General features: G+C 36.7%; 1 protein-coding gene across 6 annotated transcripts in view; it reads left to right on the top strand.

Annotated features, from left to right (window-relative positions):
- The window catches only part of LRRC49 (leucine rich repeat containing 49), a 162,639-nt gene that overhangs the window by 126,825 nt on the left and 10,512 nt on the right, over positions 1 to 25,302 (top strand). For all 6 annotated transcript variants that reach the window (XM_055436698.2, XM_055436702.2, XM_055436706.2 and 3 more), the window contains 3 exons: positions 13,150 to 13,387; positions 15,231 to 15,416; positions 18,597 to 18,706. In XM_055436698.2, the coding sequence (XP_055292673.2) occupies positions 13,150 to 13,387; positions 15,231 to 15,416; positions 18,597 to 18,706 (534 nt within the window). The remainder of the gene's footprint in view (positions 1 to 13,149; positions 13,388 to 15,230; positions 15,417 to 18,596; positions 18,707 to 25,302) is intronic.

A 25,302-nucleotide genomic window follows, 5' to 3' on the forward strand; every position in this document is an offset into this window, starting at 1 on the left:
TATAACTACTATTTTTTTTATAGTAAGATATGTATTGCTTCCTCTGGTACCAGCAGCCCACACAAGGAATGTGAGCTGTCATGTTCAAGGCTGCCACTGAGCTGGGAAGTAGGGGATGGGGACAGGGTAACCTTAAATGCCACAGAATTGTCTTAAATTCTGTAAAAATCAGCATTGTTTTTCTTCATTAAACATTCCCCTGATTGTTGTAGTATTTCTTAGATTCCAGAATTCTGAAAAAGTTGATTCTGATAGTTTTTGCTATCATATTTGTTGCCTTTGTGGAGAGATGGAGTTTCAGGCTTCTCTATCCTGCCTTTTTCTTTTCTTTGGTACTCTAATTTTGTTGTATTCTATGAACTATACTTTTATATTTCACGATCAGTATTATTTATATTTGTTCTATAACCATTACATTTGTCATTTGGTAGCTTCTGAAGATCAGCTCAACTGGTAAAGAATCCGCCTGCAATGCAGGAGACCGCAGTTTGATTCCTGGGTAGGGAAGATCCCCTGGAGAAGGGGAGGCCACCCACTCCTGTAATCTTGGGCTTCCCTGGTGGCTCAGATGGTAAAGAATCCACCTTCAGTGAGGGAGACCTGGGTTTGATCGCCAGGTTGGGAAGATCCCCTGGAGAAGCAAATGGCTACCCACACCAGTGTTCTTGCCTGGAGAATTCCATGGACAGAGGAACCTGGCGGGCCACAGTCCATGGGATTGCAAAATGTTGGGCACAGCTGAGCAACTTGCACTTGCACTTTCAAAGATTGAAAACTGATAAAGTGTTTAAATTTCTGTGATTATGTAATTATCATGTGACTATTTTTTACTTGAGAGTCAAGTTGTATACTTATATCTTATTTTCTGCTTCCTAAACCATTCAAAAACACTAGCCCTAGTATCAGATTCAAAGGTTATGCTTCAAAGTTTGTTCAAAACCATGCCACAGTTTAGTTTGCTTCATATTTGAGCCCTGCCTTTCTTACATAGTTTGTTTTTATCTGGGGTTTCTGATGGCCTGCTTTTGTTTCTTTTACAAAGAGATTTGTGCGTCCTTTGCCACATTTCAGTTTCTTTGAACTTCTTATTTATCTATTAAGTAGACTCCACTTTTTTGCAAGCCACTCCAGTACTATTGCCTAGAAAATCCCATGGATGGAGGAGCCTGGTTGGCTGTAGTCTGTGGGGTCGCTAAGGGTCGGACACGACTGAGCGACTTCACTTTCACTTTCACACATTGGAGAAGGAAATGGCAACCCACTCCAGTGTTCTTGCCTGGAGAATCCCAGGGACGGGGGAGCCTGGTGGGCTGCCGTCTGTGGGGTCACACAGAGTTGGACACGACTGAAGTGACTTAGCAGCAGCAACCTCCCTGACCTAATTTAATCTCACTCGTTCCTTTTGGACCGTTGTTTACAGTTTATTATTTTGCATCATATTACTAGTAGTATTCACTTTTTACTTGGATTATATGTCTTTTTCATATCCTCAAGTACGTCTGTCCTTTCAACTTCTAGATGGTAGAATTCCTCTGATTTTAGTCCTGAGCTTTCTCTTCTCTCTCTACTTTCCCCCTCAGCAATATCATATATTTGTTTGACTTTAAATACCATTTGTATTTTGAAGATACCAATATGTATGTCTTCTATGGTTTACCCATTTGAATTAAGGTTAAAATTTGGCTTATCATATTTTAGTCTTTATTACATCTGAAACTGATTTGTAAGTTTGAGGTTGGGTTGAATTTCTTTGTTTTTCCCTTTAGGAATAACCAGTTGCTCAGTGTTATTTGTTGAGTATTCTTTCCTTTTCCAAATCAACTACAGTGTCCCTCTGCCTGTTTTATTGGCAATGGAAGAAAGAAGTAGTAGGGTCCTTGCAGATCTTCAATTAATGCCCCTTCCCTGTGTTAGTCTCACTTCTCACTCCCATCTTCCATCGTATCTCTGTTCATTCTTTTCCAAAGTTTGGGCATCTTGGCTGACATTTTTGTTCTTGTCTCCACTTCATATTCATATTCAAAGCTATGGTTTCCTTTGTCCTTCCTCACTCAAAATTCTTCACCTTCCAGCTTCCAGAAATTTGCTGAAACTTCGTGCTAAAGTCTGTCTTCCCCTGTCCTCTTTACTTGTCGTTATTGTGAGTTTATAACCTTTTATTTACCTTAATGGGATCTTGGAGGGAGAGCTTTCAAACACATGCGAATTCTATCAACTATTTTATCTGAAAACACAAAGTGAAACATTTTAAGTATTAGAAGTTTTATTACTACATTCTCTGTAAGTCTTTAAAAATATAATTAAATTTCATCTTTCAGGAATGATACGAGCCTGGCTCTATCTGAAGGTAGAAAGTCAGAGGGCCACAGAGTCTCTTCCTTAGGGTTCCAATTTGCTTTTTAATGCTTCATAAGATTTTCCATTTTTAACAATCCCATTTATTATCTTTAGTATTTCATAATGCCAAAAAAGTGGCTAATTCTTGTGTTATAATGTCTGTGAACTTTACTTATGGGTGTGTAACTAAACGCCTGGAAATAAGTGTCCATGAAAAAATTATAGTCGCATAAAAGGAAGAAATTCTGTAAAACTTTGGTATATCCCACTAATGATTTCACTGTTCACTGTACTTGGGACAGCTCTATAGCAAAATGACATATTACAGGTTTCTTTCCCCTGCCAGAAATGGGAAAGTACATGGTGTAATGTTTTCTTTGCTTACATTGGATGCATACAGTGAAGCTGGTTTATTTTCAGTCATTTCCTGTCTATGAACAGTGTGGTATTTTAGCCAACACTACTGTAATAAAATATAATGCATAAAACGAATTTCCACACCTATGAATGTTGTAATAGAAATTCATAAAATACATTATTATAGGAATCAGCACCACTTATTCATTGGGAAAAGAATCTTCCAAAATATTTTAAGTCTTTCTATTTTAGCTCATTATAGAATACATAAAGATTAAAAAAAAAACCTGTAATCCTCTGAAATATTGTCTTTTCTCTCCACTTAGGCATTTAAGAGTATATTCTCCATTTAGCCTGGCTTTCTGGAACTTATTACTTTATTGCATTAAGTTAATCATCTAGTCTTAGAGTCCTTTACTAATCAGGAAGGCATAGAATATTTTTCTGATTCATTCTTATATAAAGGTTGAGTTGGATTAATGAACACTTGGACTTGGAATTAACTTCTAAAAATCTTTAAGAGAATTCCTATTTGATGGCAGACTGCCTTCAGTTCAGTTCAGTTCAGTTGCTCAGTCGTGTCCGACTCTTTACAACCCCATGAATCACAGCACGCCAGGCCTTCCTGTCCATCACCAACTCCCAGAGTTCACTCAAACTCATGTCCATCGAGTCGGTGATGCCATCCAGCCATCTCATTCTCTGTTGTCCCCTTCTCCTCCTGCGCCCAATCCCTCCCAGCATCAGAGTCTTTTCCAGTGAGTGAACTCGTCGCATGAGGTGGCCAAAGTATTGGAGTTTCAGCTTTAGCCTCAGTCCTTCCAATGAACACCCAGGATTAATCTCCTTTTCATTATATAAATAGTACTTGAATTGGGAAATATACATTGAAATGTATTGTTCAGTTCAGTTCAGTCGCTCAGTCGTGTCCGACTCTCCGCGACCCCATGAATCACAGCACGCCAGGCCTCCCTGTCCATCACCAACTCCCGGAGTACACTCAAACTCATGTCCACAGAGTCGGTGATGCCATCCAGCCATCTCATTCTCGCTCGTCCCCTTCTCCTCCCGCCCCCAACCTTTCCCAGCATCAGAGTCTTTTCCAGTGAGTCAACTCGTCGCATGAGGTGGCCAAAGTATTGCAGTTTCAGCTTTAGCATCAGTCCCTCCAATGAACATCCAGGATTGATCTCCTTTAGAATGGACTGGTTGGATCTCCTTGCAGTATAAGGGACTCTCAAGAGTCTTCTCCAACACCACAGTTCAAAAGCATCAAAAACAAATTATAAAGCATGGATCCTCTGTAGAGGAATACCACATTTCTTAAAGCATAAATTTAGCCTTGAGGGGTAAAACCTAGGCCAGGCTGACTCCATCACCTACTCTAAACCTTTTGAATCCTCATTTCTTCCCCACAGTCACTAAGTCCTACTTTTATGATCTCTTAAATATCTCGTATATCTGTATTCTTTTATTAATAATTATCATTAAAATCTATTGAAGTAAGCATTAGATATGGTTTAGAATCGATCCCTGGGTCAGGAAAGTCCCCTGGAGAAGGAAATGGCAACCCACTCCAGTATTTTGGCCTGGGAAATCCCATGGACAAAGGAACCTGGTGGGCTACAGTCCATGGGGTCACAAGCATCAGACATGACTTGGCAACTAAACCACCACCACCATGTGGTTTAGAATATTATTTCTAGTCTTAATAACGACTCTGAAAAAATATGTATTATGATCAATATTTTACATACAAGGAAACCTGAAACTACAAAGAAATTCAGTAACTTGCTCCAAAAGTCATCTATTTATTCTGGCAAATCTAAGATTTGAACTAAGCGCTATCTTATTTTCTTGCCAGTGCCTTTTCCACTGCAGGATGCCTTCTTTTTTGTTATATAATCTAGCTGGCACCATTGCACCAGTCTTCCTACTAACCTCCCCCGGTTCAGTCTCTCCTTGCTACCTACCTCATCCACAAAATTGACCAACGTATCTGTCTCAAGTAGGGCCTTGAGGGGAGGGAACATATCTTATTCATCGTTTTATTCCAGCCACAGAACCTAGCTCCATGCATGGCACACTGGAGATGCTTAAAAGCTTGCATTGAATATGGTTCTGTTATGTTTTTATTTAAAAATCTTTTTCTGTTCCTCAGACTTATGGGATAAAGTCTGATTTTTTAACTTCAGCTTCAGCTTCTACTCCCCTATATATTTTAGTGTTTCATTTCTTACTTTGAGTGCTCCATCCATATTGAAATGGTTTTTAACTGAATATGTTATAGTTAGGTTTCTGTGCCTTTCTTCATCCTGTTTCTCTTACATAAAGTATGCTTCTTCCTTCTACTTCTGATCAAATTCTACTATTTATCTTTCAAGGACCAGTTCAAATATCAATGCTACCTCCTTCTGAAACCTGACTTCTCCACACTAGCAGAATTAGTCATGCATTTCTGTAACATATTGCTTCAATATTCATTGTGTGATAATAAGCATACTATATTAGGATTAATGTATATATTTACCTTGCTTTCCACCCTCATACAGAATGGGAGCTCCTTAAGGATAAGTAACTATTATCTTTATATCCCCAATGCCTACCACAATACTTGACACAATACCTCTCCAGATTAATCTATTTGTTTAATGACGTTGAGGTCTTTAGAAATTATACCCATTTGCTTATTAATTACAGAGTATTATTTGAGCAGTTATTTTTCTGGGACCGTAAGTTAGTAAAAGTGAAGAAAGTTTTGATATATCAAAAAACTTGCCCATGATTTCTGTTCTGATTGACTTTTTCAGTGCAGATGAGCTGGTTGCCTGTGACAGAATTCTTAGGACAGTGCCCTGTATACAGTGAACTTTTGGCAAATGTTTGGTCAATAAATGAATGATAGGGCAAAAGAAATAATATGTATGTATGTTTGACTAAAAAGATATGGACATATCTGTTAGGCATTCAGGAAAAACTGGAAGGACAACCCCCAACGTATGAACATGGGGAGAAAACTTCCTAAATTATTTTTTATGGAAATCAGAGCACACTTTGCCTGAGGGACAGCTTCCTCTATTTTCTATTGACCAGAGTTTGACGCTGACCTCGAGCCTCATTCAGAAAAAACTGAAACATAATGATCAAAGGATCGATCCAAGAAGAAGATATAACAATTATAATATATATGCACCCAGCACAGGAGCATCACAATATTTAAGGCAAATGCTAACAAGTATGACAGGGGAAATTAACAGTCACACAATAATAGCTGGAGACTTTAATACCCTACTCACACCTATGGATAGATCAACTAAACAGAAAATTAGCAAGGAAACACAAACTTTAAATGATACCATGGACCAGTTAGACCTAATTGATATCTATAGGACATTTCACCCCAAAACAATGAATTTCACCTTTCTCTCAAGTGCACACGGAACCTTCTCCAGGATAGATCATATCCTGGGCCATAAATCTAGCCTTGGTAAATTCAAAAAAATTGAAATCATTCTAGGCATCTTTTCTGATCACAATGAGGTACGATTAGATGTCAACTACAGGAAAAAAAACTATTAAAAATATAAACTTATGGAGGCTAAACAATACACTTCTGAATAACCAACAAATCACAGAAGAAATCAAAATATGCATAAAAATGAATGAAAATGAAAATACAACAACCCAAAATCTATGGGATTCAGTAAAAGCAGTGCTAAGGGGAAGATTCATAGCAATACAAGCCTACCTCAAGAAACAAGAGAAAAATCAAATAAATAACCTAACTCTACACCTAAAGCAACTAGAAAAAGAAGAAAAGGGTTAGAAGGAAAGAAGTCATAAAAATTAGGGCAGAAATAAATGAGAAAAAAACAAAGGAGGCCATAGCAAAAATCAACAACGTTAAAAGCTGGTTCTTTGAGAAGATAAATAAAATAGACAAACCATTAGTCAGACTCATCAAGAAAAAAAGGGAGAAGAATCAAATCAACAAAATTAGAAATGAAAATGGAGAAATCACAACAGACAACACAGAAATACAAAGGATCATAAGAGACTACTATCAGCAACTATATGCCAATAAAATGGCCAACTTGGAAGAAATGGACAAATTCTTAGAAAAGTATAACTTTCCAAAACTGAACCAGGAAGAAATAGAAAATCTTAATAGATGCACCACAAGCATGGAAATCGAAAGTGTAATCAGAAATCTTCTAGCAAGCAAAAGCCCAGGACCAGATGGCTTCACAGCTGAATTCTACCAAAAATTTAGAGAAAAGCTAACACCTATCCTACTCAAACTCTTCCAGAAAATTGCAGAGGAAGGTAAACTTCCAAACTCATTTTATGAGACTACCAAACCCTGATACCAAAACCAGACAAAGATGCCACACAACAAAAGAAAACTACAGGCCAATATCACTGATGAACATAGATGCAAAACTCCTTAACAAAATTCTAGCAAACAGAGTCCAATAACATATTAAAAAGATCATACATCATGACCAAGTGGGCTTTATCACAGGGATGCAAGGATTCTTCAATATTCGCAAATCAATAAATGTGATATACCGCATTAACAAACTGAAAGATAAAAACCATATGATTATCTCAATAGATGCAGAGAAAGCCTTTGATAAAATTCAATATCCATTTATGATAAAAAAAAAACCCTCCAGAAAGCAGGCACAGAAGGAACATACCTCAACATAATAAAAGCCATATATGATAAACCCACAGCAAACATTATCCTCAATGGTGAAAAATTGAAAGTGTTTCCCCTTAAATCAGGAACAAGACAAGGGTGCCCACTCTCACCACTACTATTCAACATAGTTTTGGAAGTTTCAGCCACAGAAATTAGAGAAGAAAAAGAAATAAAAGGAATCCAGATTGGAAAAGAAGAAGTAAAACTCTCACTGTTTGCAGATGACATGATCCTCTACATAGAAAACCCTAAAGACTCCACCAGAAAATTACTAGAGTTAATCAATGGATGTAGTAAAGTTGCAGGATATAAAATTAACACGCAGAAATCCCTTGCATTCCTATACACTAACAATGAGAAATCAGAAAGAGAAATTAAGGAAACAATTCCATTCACAATTGCAACGAAAAGAAGAAAATACTTAGGAATAAATCTACCTAAAGAAACAAAAGACTTATATATAGAAAACTATAAAACACTGATGAAATAAATCAAAGATGACTCAAATAGATGGAGAAATATAACATGTTCACGGATCGGAAGAATCAATATAGTGAAAATGAGTATACTACCCAAAGTAATCTATAAATTCAGTGCAATCCTTATCAAGCTACCAACTGTATTTTTCACAGAACTAGAACAAATAATTTCACAATTTGTATGGAAATACAAAAAACCTTGAATAGCCAAAGCAATTTTGAGAAAGAAGAATGGAACTGGAGGAATCAACCTGCCTGACTTCAGACTATACTACAAAGCTACAGTCATCAAGACAGTATGGTACTGGCACAAAGACATAAAAATAGATCAATGGAACAAAATAGAAATCCCAGAGATAAATCCACACACCTTTAGACACCTTATCTTTGACAGAGGTGGCAAGAATATATAATGGAGAAAAGACAATCTCTAACAAGTGATGCTGGGAAAACTGGTCAGCCACTTGTAAAAGAATGAAACTAGAACACTTTCTAACACTATATCAAAAGTAAACTCAAAATGGATTAAAGATCTAAACGTAAGACCAGAAACTATAAAACTCCTAGGAAAACATAGGCAAAACACTCTCTGACATAAATCATAGCAGGATCCTCTATGACCCACCTCCCAGAGTATTGGAAATAAAAGAAAAAACAAACAAATGGGACCTAATTAAACTTAAAATCTTTTGCACAATGAAGGAAACTATAAGCAAGGTGAAAAGACAGCCTTCAGAATGGGAGAAAATAATAGCAAATGAAACAACTGACAAAGAATTAATCTCAAAAATATACAAGCAGCTCCTGCAGCTCAATTCCAGAAAAATAAAATATCCAATCAAAAAATGGGCCAAAGAGCTAAACAGACATGTCTCCAAAGAAGACATACAGATGGCTAACAAACACATGAAAAGATGCTCAACATCACTCATTATCAGAGAAATGCAAGTGAAAACCGCAATAAGGTACCATCTCACCCCAGTCAGAATGACTGCTATCAAAAAGTCTACAAGCAATAAATGCTGGAAAGGGTGCAGAGAAAGGGGAACCCTCTTACATTGTTGGTGGCAATGCAAACTAGTACAGCCACTATGGAGAACAGTGTGGCGATTTCTTAAAAAACTGAAAACAGATCTGCCATATGACCCAGCAATCCCAGTGCTGGGCACACACACCGAGGAAACCAGAATTGAAAGAGACACATGTACCCCAGTGTTCATCGCAGCACTGTTTATAATAGCCAGGACATGGAAGCAACCCAGATGTTCATCAGCAGACAAATGGGTAAGAAAGTTGTACATATACACAATGGAATATTCAGTTCAGTTCAGTTCAGTCACTCAGTCGTGTCCGACTCTTTGCGACCCCATGAATCACAGCACGCCAGGCCTCCCTGTCCATCACCAACTCCCGGAGTTCACTCAAACTCTTGTCCATCGAGTCGGTGATGCCATCCAGCCATCTCATTCTCCATCGTCCCTGTCTCCTTCTACCCTCAATCCCTCCCAGCATCAGATCCCTCTTTTCCAGTGAGTCATTACTCAGCCATTAAAAAGAATGCATTTGAATCGGTTCTAATGAGGTGGATGAAACTGGAGCCTGTTATACAGAGTGAAGTAAGTCAGAAAGTAAAACACCAATACAGTATACTAACACATATATATGGAATTTAGAAAGATGGTAACGATGACACTATATGCGAGACATCAAAAGAGACACAGATGTAAAGAATAGTCTTCTGGACTCCGTGGGAGAAGGCGAGGGTGGGATGATTTGAGAGAATAGCACTGAAACATGTATATGACCATATGGAAATAGATCACCAGTCCAGGTTCAATGCATGAAACAGGGTGCTCAGGGCTGGTGCACTGGGATGACCCTGAGGGATGGGATGGGGAGGGAGGTGGGAGGGAGGGTCAGGTTGGGGAACACATGTACACCCATGGCTGATTCATGTCAATGTATGGCAAAAACCACTACATTATTGTAAAGTAATTAGCCTCCAATTAAAATAAATTAATTAAAAAGAATAAAGTTCCTTCTTTTTAATTGAGGAAAAGAAAATAACTGAAAAAGTTTTGGTCCTTAAGACCTATTTAACAGGTGCTTTGTTTCCTAGCTACAGCCCAGAAAACTTGCCATTTGTTTTTACTGAATGTCCATATGAAGTCTACAACAGTTGGAAATTACTTCTGCTTTGTTTTGGAACTGTACAACTGTTTTGCTGAGGCCAGACTTATTTATTATTTCACTTATTTTCTGAACAGTTTACTAAAAAACTTTTAAAGAAAATAACCATTTTCTAATAAAGGCATTTTACTTTGAAGTTTATATTCTTAAACTTTTAATCAAACGTTTTTATGGAAAAACAATAAGCAAGACATGTTCAAACAGACAATGTAAAACAACACAACTTCTCATTCAGCTTCTTTTGCTGAGTATCGTGGCCATCAGGCATCACTACATTAGCTAGCAAACTTTTTTTTGCCTTGACTTTATTATCTCATTTTTTGTGTTTGCCTCATCTGTGAGAACCGTCTTACTAACCCCTTAGCCTGTGTCTGTATCACCGACTCTGCCCCTTTGTTCAAACCACAGTTGATGGTTGAAACACCCTTTTTAAGATTCAGCAGATACTCATAAGAAACTCATAATTGTCTCATTCATTAATTCTTTGAAGAAATATTTATTGAGCACAACATGTGCTAGGAGCTGTGCTAGGTGCTGATCTACTATAGTGAATGGGACAGAGTTTGAACCCTCAAGGATCACATTATTTAGTAATAGAGACAGAGAAGGAAACAAGCAATTGCAGTACAGTATGGCACGTGCTGTAACAGTGGTGTGTATTCTTTTCATAAAGACATCTTTATTTTAGTGGTATTGAAATGTAACTCCTTTATCCTGTTCTAGAAATGATTATATGTTCTACGGGTTGTGTGTGCACTCCTTCGCTCAGCCTTGCCCAACTCTTTGCCGTCCTATGGACCATAGACCACCAGGCTCCTCTGCCCATGGAATTTTCGAGGCAAGAGTGCTGGAGTGGGGTGCCATTTCCTGCTCCAGGGGATCTTCCAGACCCAGGGATCGAACCAGTGTCTCTAATGTCTCCAGCATTGGCAGGCAGATTGTTTATCACTGGTGCCACCCACCCTACATAGCTCAACACAAAATTATCACACAAACCACAGTATAAGGAACTCTTAATTCTCATCTTATTTTTGTCCTATTATCAGCCATTACCTTTATAGGATTTTCATCTAAGATTATTCACACACCATTACTCATTAAATGTTTGATTATTACTGTATAATAATCATTGCCAGGAGCACTAGCCTGGCAGAAATCTATCCTTTTATATTTTCTTGGTCGCATATTCACAGAGTTGATGGATGTTATTACCCAACTTCTTATTGTGTTAACAAATATGTTACATGTTAACCGGTGCCTGTGGAGTAAGTACATGGAAATCTAGTAAAGCATGATAAATCAGCAAGGTGATGGTTTGTCAGTCTTACTCACAACATCAACGTTATAAAACTTCTGAAGATCTTTAATAATGTAGTCATTTACATTGTGAAAAGCCAATTAATAGATTCCAGACCCTCCAAAGATGAAAAAATGTAGCCAAAATTGTAAATTCAATCATAATTATGATTGAATATGAGAAGTGATGTATCAGAGGAGTATACAAAATTCTGTTGGAGTCCAAAGGAAGGCAAAACATTAATATGTTAGTAAGGGCAAATACTGTTTAAAAGCAAAATTCCATAGTAAAAACAAAGCATTGTTTGAGTTTTGAGATTGAATAACAAATAGTTATGTCTGTATTCATGAAGCAGAAAATTTGAGTTGGATCAAGCGGCTATGGTTTTTCCAGTAGTCATGTATGGATGCAAGAGTTGGACTATATAGAAAGCTGAGCGCCTAAGAATTGATGCTTTTGAACTGTGGTGTTGGAGAAGACTTTTGAGAGTCCCTTGGACTGCAAGGAGATCCAACCAGTCCATTCTAAAGAAGATCAGTCCTGAATATTCATTGGAAGGACTGATGCTGAAACTGGAACTCCAATACTTTGGCCACCTGATGCGAAGAGTTGACTCATTGGAAAAGACCCTGATGCTAGGAAAGATTGAAGGCAGGAGAAGGAGACAACAGAGAATGAGATGGCTGGATGGCATCACCAACTCGATGGACATGAGTTTGAGCAAGCTCTGGAAGTTGGTGGTGGACAGGAAGGCCTGGCATCATGCTGCAGTCCACAGGGTCGCAAAGAGTCAGACACAACTGAGCGACTGAACTGAAACTATTTTCTTCTTCAAGAGCATTCATTTAGGTAAACTTTTACAGAAGTGTGGCTCTAACTTTGAAAATATTAACAGTTATCATAGTCAATATGTGAAGTTATTTTGTATGTGTATGTAGTGGATTTTTTATCATCTCTTATTTCAAAATGGGGAGGAAATCTTCGTTGATTTTGCTGCCTATAACTGTAATATATATACACTTGTATATTTTCAAACAACACTGAAATATTAGAAAATGTGGAGTCAAAGTTATCCCTTAGTCCAGCTTCTGAGAAACTATTGTTAGCAGTTATTATGTGAATTCCCAAGTATTTTACAAACATAGTTTTATATTACATTGTTCTTACTATAGAAATATAATTCTGTAAAATGCAGGTTTTTTCAGACAGTGGAATACTTTCCAGAGTAGGAAAACTTACTTGTTTTGACATGCAAAAGTATCTATGCTATATTAAATGGATTGTTTTATTTTTTAAAACCTTTTTATTTTGTATTGGGATATAGCCAGTTAACAATGTGACAGTTTCAGGCGAACAGTGAAGGGACTCGGCCATACATATACATGTATCCATTCTCTCCCAAGCTCCCATCCCATCCAGGCTGGCACCTTACACTGAGCAGAATTCCATGTGCTATACAGTAGGTCCGTCTTGGTTATCTTAAATGTATTGTTTCAAAACTAGAATATCAGTTATCTTTCATCAGTATAAATAATTTGGGTTTAAAAGTAGTAATTTTTTGTTCATATGTGCCTCTTTTTAAATTAAAGTATATGACTATAGAAGAAAATAAAACTTGCAAATGTACTATTGAAAATTAGTCTTTGGTACTCTGTGTTTAATTATTGAAATAAAAAGAAATGGATGTAAAATTTCAAATACCTGTTCCAACAGATCTTTATAATCTGTTATTTACTTTGCATGATAAAACTTTCATTAAGATTATATGATGGGTTTCCCAGGTCTCTGGACTCAGGACTCACCAGTGCATTACAGGGTCTATCTGTCACAGACACGCACCTTGTTGAAGTGGATGGAGACACGCTTTCCCTGTATGGCTCAGGAGCACTGGAGTGTCTGGATCGGAACTGGAGCGTGCAAACAGCAGGAATGGTGACAACAGTGTCCTTCACTTTCATAGAATTTGATGAAATCGTCCAAGTGCTTCCCAAATTGAAGATTAAGTTTCCTAATTCTCTGGTAAACATTTCCTTTTTGTTGTATATTTGAATTCTTCTCAGTCATGACTTGTATATTCAGGCCAAAGACCTATTTTAACTTTTATTTATGCAGTTTCTATCTGGCAGGGAGACTAAGTTCTTGTGTTGAATTTCTGAATCAATTTCTGAATCTGAGATTTAAATTAGTATTAATAAATGGCCTTGCAGTCTTCTGTTGATATTGGAAATTTTCTCTCTAGAAAATGCTTCCTTATGGAGTTTGAAGGACCAATGTAATTTTATTCAAGTGACATGCTTCTACTTTGGGAAACTTTCAACAGGACCTCACCTAACTCTATATTATATATTCATTTACTATACGTGGTATTAACAGGACAAGTACACTCACATATAATTTTTATAGTAGTCCCCTAACAACATTTAAAATCATTTTAACAGCTCATTAAAGTTACTTTGAGAAATTAGCCTTTTCCAGTTATGGTATTATTATATTAATTATTAGTATGAATTTGTGAAAGCTGTGATGTCTGAATTCTCCCTTGAGTTTTTATTATCATTGTGTTTTTCTCAATTAGCTAGTGATTTCCCTCACCAACCCTTTTTTAAAAAATTTATTTAATTGGAGGCTAATTACTTTACAATATTGTAGTGGTTTTTGCCATAAATTAACATGAATCAGCCATGGGTGTACATGTGTTCCCCATCCTGAACCTCCCTCCCACCACCCTCCCCATCCCCTCCCTCAGGGTCATCCCAGTGCACCGGCCCTGAGCACCCTGTCTCATGCATTGAACCTGGACTGGTGATCTATTTCACATATGGTAATATACATGTTTCAGTGCTATTCTCTCAAATCATCCCACCCTCACCTTCTCCCACGGAGTCCAAAAGTCTGTTCTTTATATCTGTGTCTCTTTTGCTGTCTCTCATATAAGGTCATTGTTACCATCTTTCTAAATTCCATATATATGTGTTAATATACTGTATTGGTGTTTTACTTTCTGACTTACTTCACTCTGTATAATAGGCTCCAGTTTCATCCACCTCATTAGAACTGATTCAAATGCATTCTTTTTAATAGCTGAGTAATATTCCATTGTGTATATGTACCACAGCTTTCTTATCCATTCATCTGCCAATAGACATCTAGGTTGCTTCCATGTCCTGGCTATTGTAAACAGTGCTGTGATGAACATTGAGATACATGTGTCTCTTTCAATTCTGGTTTCCTCATCACCAACGCTTTTATAATGTATTTTGTTCTTTTGTTATATTCTCCTCTCTAATAAAAAGGATAGAAGTGGAGACAGTGTGTTTAGAAAAGATCATCCAAATTCACAAACAGAACATTTCTATTAGCATTTCAGTGTTAGTATTTTGTTTTCTGATAGCCAGTTTAAGTAGCCTACATAGTAATTAACAAGATAAAAGTAATAATGGTTAACTAGTTCTTCTCAGAAGTACTGTCAGTCCTGTATTTGTAAAGTTCTGAAAATTTTAATTCTGGTTTTTCCTTTGTAGATTTAATTTCCATGTAAAGCATATAAAATATTTGTAATATCTGGAAGAGACTGAATTATTGTATTTTTTAGAAATGTAGTTAGTTAATAGATAGGCGGATGTCTTTTGCAGAATGGGAAGCACTTCGAATTCAATAATGAGTGTCTTAATATATTCTATCAATAATTTTGTATTAAGTGGATTAAAGATATGTAAGTCTAATACATTCAGTTGGTTTAATGAAAACATATTAGCTAACCCTAAAGTTTAGACTTACTTGGGGAATGATAGTGACGCTTTAATGGTAACATTTTAAGATGGTTAGACTCAATATTCACCCCTTTTTTTGTTTATTATTGTAGCACCTTAAATTCAAGGAAACAAATCTTGTAATGCTGCAGCAATTTAATGCACTAGCACAGCTCCGTCGAGTTGACCAGTTGACAATTGATCCTCAAGGAAATCCAGTTGTCAATTTTACACTCTGGAAATATTATGTCCTGTTTAGGCTGAGCCATTTTAATATGCAGAAAATAAATGGAACAGAGGTAAGCTAAACACTAAGTCAACTGTAGAATTACAATGTTCCTTTTAAAGGGAAATAATCATAAAAATATCCAGGAATTTATGTATAAAATCATGATTGAACTTTTGAGAAATAATTTTTTTAAAAAATTATCACATTTAAAATGTTGAAAAGCTAAAAATATTTGTCTAACAATTTCTAATATACTAGGCAAATTTTGTGAATAAATTAGTAACCAGATCATGGTGAACAGTAAATACTTTTTCCATTGTTTTTAAGTATTCAGAGAAGGATTGATAGGATAATAGTTTAAAATGAAAAGAAAAAGAACACTTCTGTAAGTAATGTGATCTTTGTGTTTTTCAGAGTGTTTTACTTACTGACATGCAAAAGGGCCTGGGGAAGTGATACTAAATGTCATTTAATAAAGGTTGTGATAGAGGAAGGAAAGAATAACATGCAAAAAAATGTACATAGGGAAAGAAGAGTGATTTTAAAAAGAAGAGATAAAGGAGAAATTAGCAAGGAAGAAAGTTAAAAGAAGAAAAAGTCAACATGAATGAAAAAGGAAGTAAAACAATGATAAATAAAAGTATAGATTGCTTTCTTAATAGTTTGTAACAGCTGCTTGGGCATCTGGAGCCTGAATAACTGGAAAATTATTAGCAAAGAGTTATTTTTCAGATTGATTCTGCTAAGCTTGTCACAAGGGTAATCCAGTTATCCAAAGATCATGTTCTCTTTATTTTTTTTTAATTTTTATTTAATAAATGGTACAATTTCACCAAATGAAAAAAATACTATAGAATACACAGTTTCAAAAAGCTACATTAAGTTATTTTACAACTGCCTCAAGCTGCAAAAAGAAAAAAACCCAATGCCATACCTAAGTTATCCCTCTCTCAAAATTCTCTTTAAATATTACTTTGGAAGGAATTCCAGAACTGAGTTTAGATAATCCTCCAAAGGAAAAAACGTTTTAATATGCTACTAGTATTAGTGTGATTATCTCTTAAAATTCAGACCTCCTTATTGTAAGATGAGCTATAATCAACTTTGCTAGCAGTGTGGTAATAGCAACTGTAGTTCCCTGCAACTGATACACTATAAGTAACTCTGGCCTAAAACTTGAGAACTCCAGCATACATCAGGAGACTGGAGGTCCCTGGGTCAGCGTACAAGAGCCATGTGAAATTTGCATCAGCTATGGTAGGTCCATGACCCCAGTATCAGCCATCTGTTGAAGATACAGGGCAAACCTGGAACCTTTGGATGACTATTAATTTCTCCAGCTAGTTCTCAAGAGATTTGTTTTAGTTTTATGTACCCTTTTGATACTTCCCCAGAGAGGTTGTGAGTCACTGGTCAGATCTAATAATTAGTTCCAAAAGTTTCCAAAGCTAGCCTGGACTGTAGGATAGTTATTTTATCTATAGGTGAGGAATTCTCCCTTGTTAATGGCCAAACCATTATCTTGATTAACCCTAAATACTGTATTTACCCAATGTGGGTCACTACTGGAGACATAATAGTTATTATAAAACCTTAAAATAAGAAGTAATAGTATTATATAAAGTAGAGAAGAATGAGAAAGAACCAATGTAATGTACTCTGATTTAAAGTTCTGAAAATGTCAATGCCCAGGAATATTTCACCTTTTAATAAAAAACCTAGAATAAAACTGCTTATATCATCCTTGACAGTAGGTGATAATGTTAAACTGTATTTCTGCTTTTCTTTGTATGAGAGAGTGAGCATTGTGAGCATCAAGAGGGAAAAATGGAGTAGTGGCCTACACTGGCCACTAGGTGACTATGTTAGACCAAACAAGTTAGTTGTCAGCTGAAGGAATGATTCCAGGGAGCTGCAGCCTCATTAACTACTGAAGTCTAGGGAGGGAAGGCAAAGAGTCAGTCTGCAGTGATTCATATCATATAAGTTGCTTGTGAATTATGGGTTATTTTCCAGAAAATCCCTGTGTAGGTTATTATAGCAAGTGTTAAGAATAAAGTTTTTAAAGATCCAAAATGTACCGGGGTCTCTCAACCTCAGCTTTATTGACATTTTGGACCAGATAATTCTTTGTTATGGGGACTGTCCCTTACATTGTAGGTCATTTAACAGCATCCCTGGCTTCGACTCACGAGATGCTAGCAGCATCTCTCCACCAGTTGCAATAAACCAAAAACATCTCTGGACACTGGCAAACATTCCCTAGGGGACAAAGTGGCCCCTGATTGGGAACCACTGAATTATATTGACAAAGAAATAGTATTTAAAATGCAAGAAACCTAATTTTATATTTAAAACATGCCCAGATATTAATACAAGTCTTGCTTTTAGCTTTTAGTAGTTTTTTGGTTAACACAGGAACGAGCTCACATGGGGAATATACCTGTGACAAATTATTCCTTGTGGGGAGAAGGTGGATGTAATAGTATTATATAAAGAATATAATAGTATATATACTATAATATTCAGAATGAGCAGGAGTGCCGTTCTTAATCCAATGTTCATCCCCTCAGAAAGGAATGAAATTATCCTTTCAGGAATAAGGTATTAACAACACCTTGACTTGCCTTTAACACATTATTGAAGTTAGTCTATTCCATTGACACTTGAGATTTTCCCCCTGAAATCATTCTACTCAAAGAAGCTTCGGGGTTTTTGGGGAAAAAAAAAAAATCATTAAGAATTTAAGGTGTCTCAAGTATAATCCTCAGGAACTGTGGCTTCTAAGTCAGAGCTAACAACTCACCTCCCAGCCCTCTTCCATCACTATAAGCCACATTTGTAAATCTACATTTTAATCAAGCTCAGGGGAAAAGGAGAAATATCAGTCAGAAGTCACTGTCTTCTTACAGCCCAGGAGAATGTATTTTCCCTGAAAAGAAAATTTTTAATTAACTTATTTACTTTTGGCTGCTGCAGCAAGTCTTAGTTGCAACATGTGGGGCCTTCCTTGCGGTGCATGGCTCTGTAGTTGCGGTTTACAGGCTTTGTTGCCCTGCAGCATGTGGGATCTTAGTTTCCCAACCAAGACTCAAACTGGCATCCCCTGTATTGGACTCTCAACCGTTGGACCACCAGGGAAGTCCCTGCAAGAAAATATTTAATCTGGACATTTCTATGAGATTAGGTTAGTTGTATCAAGTTAAGAGGCAATGTCATTTTTTTACCCCTTTCCTGTTTGTCTCTTCAGGTGACGCAAAATGATATGATAATGGCTGAGAGGCTGTTTGGAATCCTAGCACATGTAGCATCTTCTGAATTACCCCAGTACCGTCTGATTTCAATACTGGGTGATGCCAGGTAAACTTTCATTTCTATAGTTTTTATAGAAGTATTGTTGCACCAGACAAAGTAATACATAATACACACTTCTTAATTGTGCTATTTATCCATTCCACAAACATCCTAAATTTGTTTTTGTCTGGCCTTCTCCAAAGTATTGGAGATATAAATATGAATATGATAAAGTTCTAGCTTTTTTGTGGCTTATAAGCTAATAAATTAACTTATTAGTTTATGAGCTAATAAGTTAAGACATTTCAGATGTTGTAAAAGAGGGCTGTAAGAGTATAGGAGAGACTGTGCTTTGGAAGAACATTGGGGAAGGCTTCGCTAAGGAGTTAACATTTTTCTAGCTTGTCAGGAATGGATAAGAGTTTTTTCAGATACAGGGTAGGAGGGAAGGAGATCTGCAAAGGCACAGGGAATTGTAAATAATTCAGTATAATTAGAGTATAGGATAATTGTGAATTGTGATAGAGAGTGAAAGTAGAAAGATTGATTGTGATCTGATTTTGAAGAGCCCAGAAATCCATGAAAAACAAAATGAATACAGCACTTTGTAATTAAACACAACAATCATGTGATTAGATTCATGTTCTAGAATGGCTGCCACTTGAGAGGACAGAAAAGGAAGGAATGGAGACCACTCAAGGAGGCTAGTCTGTATTCCAGGAGAAAGGTTATGAGGGTCTGAACTAAGAAAGAATAGAGAAGATAATTGAAAAATACATAGAAGTGTACCTGACAGAAAACACTGACTGACAGGGTGCGGCGTGGATAGGAAGAAAGTCAAAGATGGTGTGTCAGTCATGACTCAATAATAGATACTTCACCCTGACCAGAGTAAGGAGAGAACAATTGATATACAAGCAATCAGTTATCCACAAAATCACTGAGAGGGATAGGGAAGCAGTCTCTAGGCTGGGCCTGGAGGGGATCCCACAGTGATACCACAGAACTGGTCCACCAAGGACACTGCTACCTTTCCTACAGTCTGGGAGCTGAGGGGTCAGGATGCTTGTCCAAACCATGACCTCCACTTTTCACATAGGGGTCAGGAAGTTCCCCATTCCCCTCCTCAAACTTGGCTCTACTATAATGCATACCAATAAAATGGGTATCTGGCGTGCTTACTTTCCCACTTAGTTCAGTTCTGATTTCAGAGCTTACCCATGTGTATCTGATTGGCAGAACTGAAATCTCATAAAAAGCCCACAGAACATTCTGGAAAAAAAGTACTGAGCAAGGTGCTGCTACAAAATGAACAGTAAATGTAAGAAATATGAAGCATTGAATTAAAGAAATGATGTTGTGAAAGCCTCATTAATAATAAGTGGGCTTCCCTGGTGGCTCAGTTGGTAAAGAATCTGCCCACACTGCAGGTAGACCTGGGTTTGATCCCTGGGTTGAGAGGATCCCCTGGAGGAGAGCATTCTCCACTCCAGTATTCTTGCTGGAGAATCTCCATGGACAGAGGAGCCTGACGGGCAACAGTACATGGGGTGGCAAAGAGTTGGACACGACTGAGTGACTAAGCACAACACATAATGCAAAAAAACTTTAATAACCTGAAAATAATAATCCCAGAATATCCTCAGAGAAAGGATGTTGAAGTTTGCCAAGTTTCTTTCCCTGTTTGGGAGAAATAGAAATGTTTATCTATGTGTTTTCAAATTTCTAAGGGCTACCGTTAGAAAAGAAGATAAGATGTACAATTTCTAAATCATTAAAAGAAAAAACCACTGATCAACAAAAAAAGCAGGAAGGGAAGAAAAAAATGAACATGTCATTTATCACAATAAATATTCATTAATGCTGCTGCTAAGTCACTTCAGTCGTGTCCGACTCTGTGTGACTCCATAGACGGAAGTCTACCAGGCTCCCCTGTCCCTGGGATTCTCCAGGCAAGAACACTATTAATTGATAATAGCTCTCAGCTTGGGTTAAAAACTGAATTTCATTTTGTTTTTGAAATAAAACAATATATAAAGCAATATATAAAGTTTGAAAATAAAGGGATGGAAAATATATAACAGGCAAATAACAATAAATAAATACGGGAATATTACTACTAGTGGTGATAGAATTGATGATGTTGTTGTTCAGTTGTCCAGTCACGTCCAACTCGGCAACCCCATGGACCACAGCATGCCAGACTTCCCTGTCCCTTACCATCTCCCAGAGTTTGCCCAAGTTCATGTCAATTGCACTGGTGATGCCATCTAGCCAATCTCATCCTCTGACACCCTTTTCTCTTTCTGCCCTCAATCCTTCCCAGCATCAGGGACTTTTCCAATGACTTAGCTGTTCGTATCAGTGACCAAAATGCTGGAGTTTCAGCTTCAGGATCAGTCCTTCCAATGAGTATTCAGGGTTGATTTCCTTTAAGATTGACTGGTTTGATCTCCTGACTGTCCAAGCAACTCTCAGAAGTCTTCTCCAGCACCACAGTTCGAAGGCATCAATTCTTTGGCGCTCTGCCTTCTTTATGGTCCAGCTCAACCATATGTAACCACTGGGAAAACCATAGCCTTGACTACATGGACCTTTGTTGGCAGAGTGATGTCTGCTTTTCAACACACTAAGTTTGTCATAGCTTTCCTGCCAAGAGGCAATGGTCTTCTAATTTCATGGCTACAGTTACCATCCACAGTGATTTTTAGAGGCCAATAAGAGGAGAAGGAAATGGCAACCCACTCCAGTGTTCTTGCCTGGAGAATCCCAGGGATAGGGGAGCGTGGTGGGCTTCCATCTATGGGGTCACACAGAGTCAGACACGACTGAAGTGACTTAGCAGCAGCAGCAGCAGCAAGAGGAAATCTATCACTGCTTTTACCTTTTCCCTTTCTATTTGCCATGGAGTAATGGGGTCAGATACCATGATCTTAGTATTTTTAATATTCAGTTTTAAGCTGGCTTTTTCACTCTCCTCCTTCACCCTCATCAAGAGGTTCTTTAGTTCCTCTTCTCTTTCTGCCATGAGAGCATTAGAGTGATATCATCCAAATAACTGAGATTGTTGCTGTTTCTCCCACCTATCTTGATTCCAGCTTGTAACTCATCCAGCCTGTCATTTTTATGATATCAAAAACTTAAAATCCACCAAAAAAGATAACAGTTATGAAACTTAATGTAACCAAGATCACAGCTTCTAAATATGTTAACAAATATAAGTATACATTAGTAAACTCACATTATTGTGGTAAATATTAACCTATTTGATCATATGATCAAATAAACACAATTAGAAAAGAATACTGAGGATTTGAATAACTCACTTAACACACTGTACCAAATAAATGTATTTAGAATTTTATTTCCAGAAAATTATTCCCAATTCAGGGGGAAAAAAGTCTATTTAAATACCTATGAAAAACTTTCAAAAATTGAACATATATTTAAACTCAAAGAAAATCTTCATATATCTCAAAAAACATATTCATGCAGATAACTTTCTGTAATGATAATATCATAAAATTAGAAAAGAATGATACAAAAACCTGTACAATTGCAATTGGAAAAGCAAAGAAACAAGGAAAGCAAATTCTCAGAAAACAAGATACAAGTGCCTTAAAACTTTAAAAAAGTTGTTTGATCTCAAAGTTATAGACAGCACAAACATAGGTATCCAGGGATTTTCATTACAGTGTTTATAATATTAAATAACAAAAATATGAAAACTCACTCCAGTTCAGTTCAGTTCAGTTGCTCCGTCGTGTCCGACTCTTTGTGACCCCATGAACCGCAGCACACCAGGCCTCCCTATCCATCACCAACTCCCAGAGTCCACCCAAATCCATGTCCATTGAGTCGGTGATGCCATCCAACCATCTCATCCTCTGTCATCTCCTTCTCCTCCTGCCCTCAATCTTTCCCAGCATCAGGGTCTTTTCCAATGAGTCAGCTCTTTGCATCAGGTGGCCAAAGGATTGGAGTTTCAGCTTCAACATCAGACCTTCCAATGAACACCCAGGACTGATCTCCTTTAGGATGGACTAGTTGGATCTCCTTGCTGTCCAAGGGACTCTCAAGAGTCTTCTCCAACACCACAGTTCAAAAGCATCAATTCTTCGGCGCTCAGCTTTCTTCATAGTCCAACTCTCACATCCATACATGACTACTGGAAAAACCATAGCCTTGACTAGACGGACCTTTGTTGACAAAATAATGTCGCTGCTTTTTAATATGCTGTCTAGGTTGGTCACAACTTTCCTTCCAAGGAGTAAGCGTCTTTTAATTTCATGGCTGCAATCACCATCTGCAGTGATTTTGGAGCCCCAAAAATAAAATCAGCCTTTGTTTCCACTGTTTCCCCATCTATTTTCCATGAAGTGATGGGATTGGATGCCGTGATCTTAGTTTTCTGAATGTTGAGCTTTAAGCCAACTTTTTCACTCTCTTTCACTTTCATCAAGAGGCTCTTTAGTTCTTCTTCACTTTCTGCCATAAGGGTGGTGTCATCTGCATATCTGAGGTTATTGATATTTCTCCCAGCAATCTTGATTCCAGCTTGTGCTTCCTCCAGTCCAGCGTTTCTCATGATGTACTCTGCATATAAGTTAAATAAGCAGGGTGACAATATACAGCCTTGAATACTCCTTTTCCTATTTGGAACCAGTCTGTTGTTTCACGTCCTGTTCTAACTGTTGCTTCCTGACCTGCATACAGGTTTCTAAAGAGGCAGGTCAGGCAGGCGGTCTGGTATTCCCATCTCTTTCAGAGTTTTCCACAGTTTATTGTGATCCAGGCAGTGAAAGGTTTTGGCATAGTCAATAAAGCAGAAATAGATGTTTTTCTGGAACTCTTTTGCTTTCACAATGATCCAGCAGACGTTGGCAATTTTATCTCTGGTTCCTTTGCCTTTTGTAAAACCAGCTACATGTCCATTAATAAAGGACTAATTACATGCAGCTATGAAAATTATTAGAAGTTCTGACATGAAATAATCTTTAAGATGTCTTAGAAACTAAAATACAAGATATAGAACAATTGTATAATATGCTGCAATTTGTGAGAAATAGAACATATACTTCAGCGATTTCCTTGTCTAATTTTAAATATTTGATTTTTTAAAAATGATTGTCTCTAGGAGTTAAATTGAGAACAGTAGGGTTTCATAGTGCAGAAGCTTACTTTTTACTGTATGTTTGTATGTAGTGCTTGGAATTATCTTTTTGGGTTTGTTCTGGTTTTTTGTTAAAATTATTGTATTAATTTCTAAAAAAAAGGATTTTAAGAGATCTCCCATCAGTATTCCTGCAGTAGAAGAAATGATAGTCTAATTAAAGCAGAAAGAACCTGATCCCAGATAGAAATTCTGATGTGCAAGGAAAATTGAAGAGCAAAGAAAGTAGTAAATTTGTGGGATGAGACTAAATAAACATCGACTGTATAAAGCAACAATAATAGTATTGTGAGATTTCAAAATCAATATATGTATTGAAATGAGTACATTAGGAAAGAATAAAGACTGAAAATGAAGGAGCTAAACATTTATCTAAAGAAGTTAGGAAAACAATAGCAAAATAATCCTGAAGAAAATTAAATAAAGGAGATGATGACATTGAAAACATAATGAAAAACTGATTATTTGAAAACACTACTGAAAAACTGATTATTTGAAAACACTACTGATGGATGATTTATATATTGCTTTCATAATTAAAAATCAATAAAATAAATATAGATAAATATCTATATTACTTTCTTCTTTATAAGAGTGAGAAAATTATGCTACCAAAATATCCAGTAAACGAAACTGATCCAGTAAAATATGCTACCAAAATATGCTACTGATCCAGTAAAATTATGCTACAAAAATATCCAGTAAACGAGACTGATCATATAAACTGACCTACATCACAATTAAATTTTATTCATTTATTAAAATGTTAATTTTAATAACATAGAAAATGCTTATTATATAGCATTAAGCAAAAACAATATACAAACCTGGATGTTTAGTATGATCTTAACTTTTTACAAAAATTCACAGAGAAAGCCTGTGAGGAAATATGTCTAATGTGAACAATGTTACTGATTTATATAGATTTATATGCTATATATTTATGGATGATTTTACTCCATTTCTTTATACTTTTCAAAATATGTACTCCTTATAATTTTTTAAATCTCTGTGTTATACTCTTATTAAATTGGAAAAATGAAGACATTTTCAAAAAGATATATTCCCTTTTTGCTCCCAGTCTTCAGTTCACAGTTCATAGCAGTTACATCACTTCCCTGAGAGACGCCCTAAGTGGTAGAAACCAGAATGCAACCGTCATGAATGATGAGTTGCTCTCCCCTGGAATTATAGGCTTGTGGGTCTACAGGTGATACTATGAACACTGTCTGTGTTATTCACGATCAAATGAAGCTTCCTGTTTCATTATTTACCTCCTGCTGAGATCTTGCCCTTGATATGATAACAGCTAGAGGTATTTTTGTTCTGCTTTTCCCAAACTTAAACCAGTATTCCATTCCATTTCTAGCTCTGGATAGTACTACTGAGCTACATAATGAAATTATGAACTATTTTTGTGATTTATAAGATGTGTAACTAACATGTTTTATGGGATACAAAGACTATGGAAGTTTGGTCTACTATGTTT

Source organism: Moschus berezovskii, chromosome 9 (assembly GCF_049115385.1).
Source record: "Moschus berezovskii isolate FMDL1 chromosome 9, NW_MosBer_1.0, whole genome shotgun sequence".
In the NCBI taxonomy this organism is placed as follows: Eukaryota; Metazoa; Chordata; class Mammalia; order Artiodactyla; family Moschidae; genus Moschus; species Moschus berezovskii.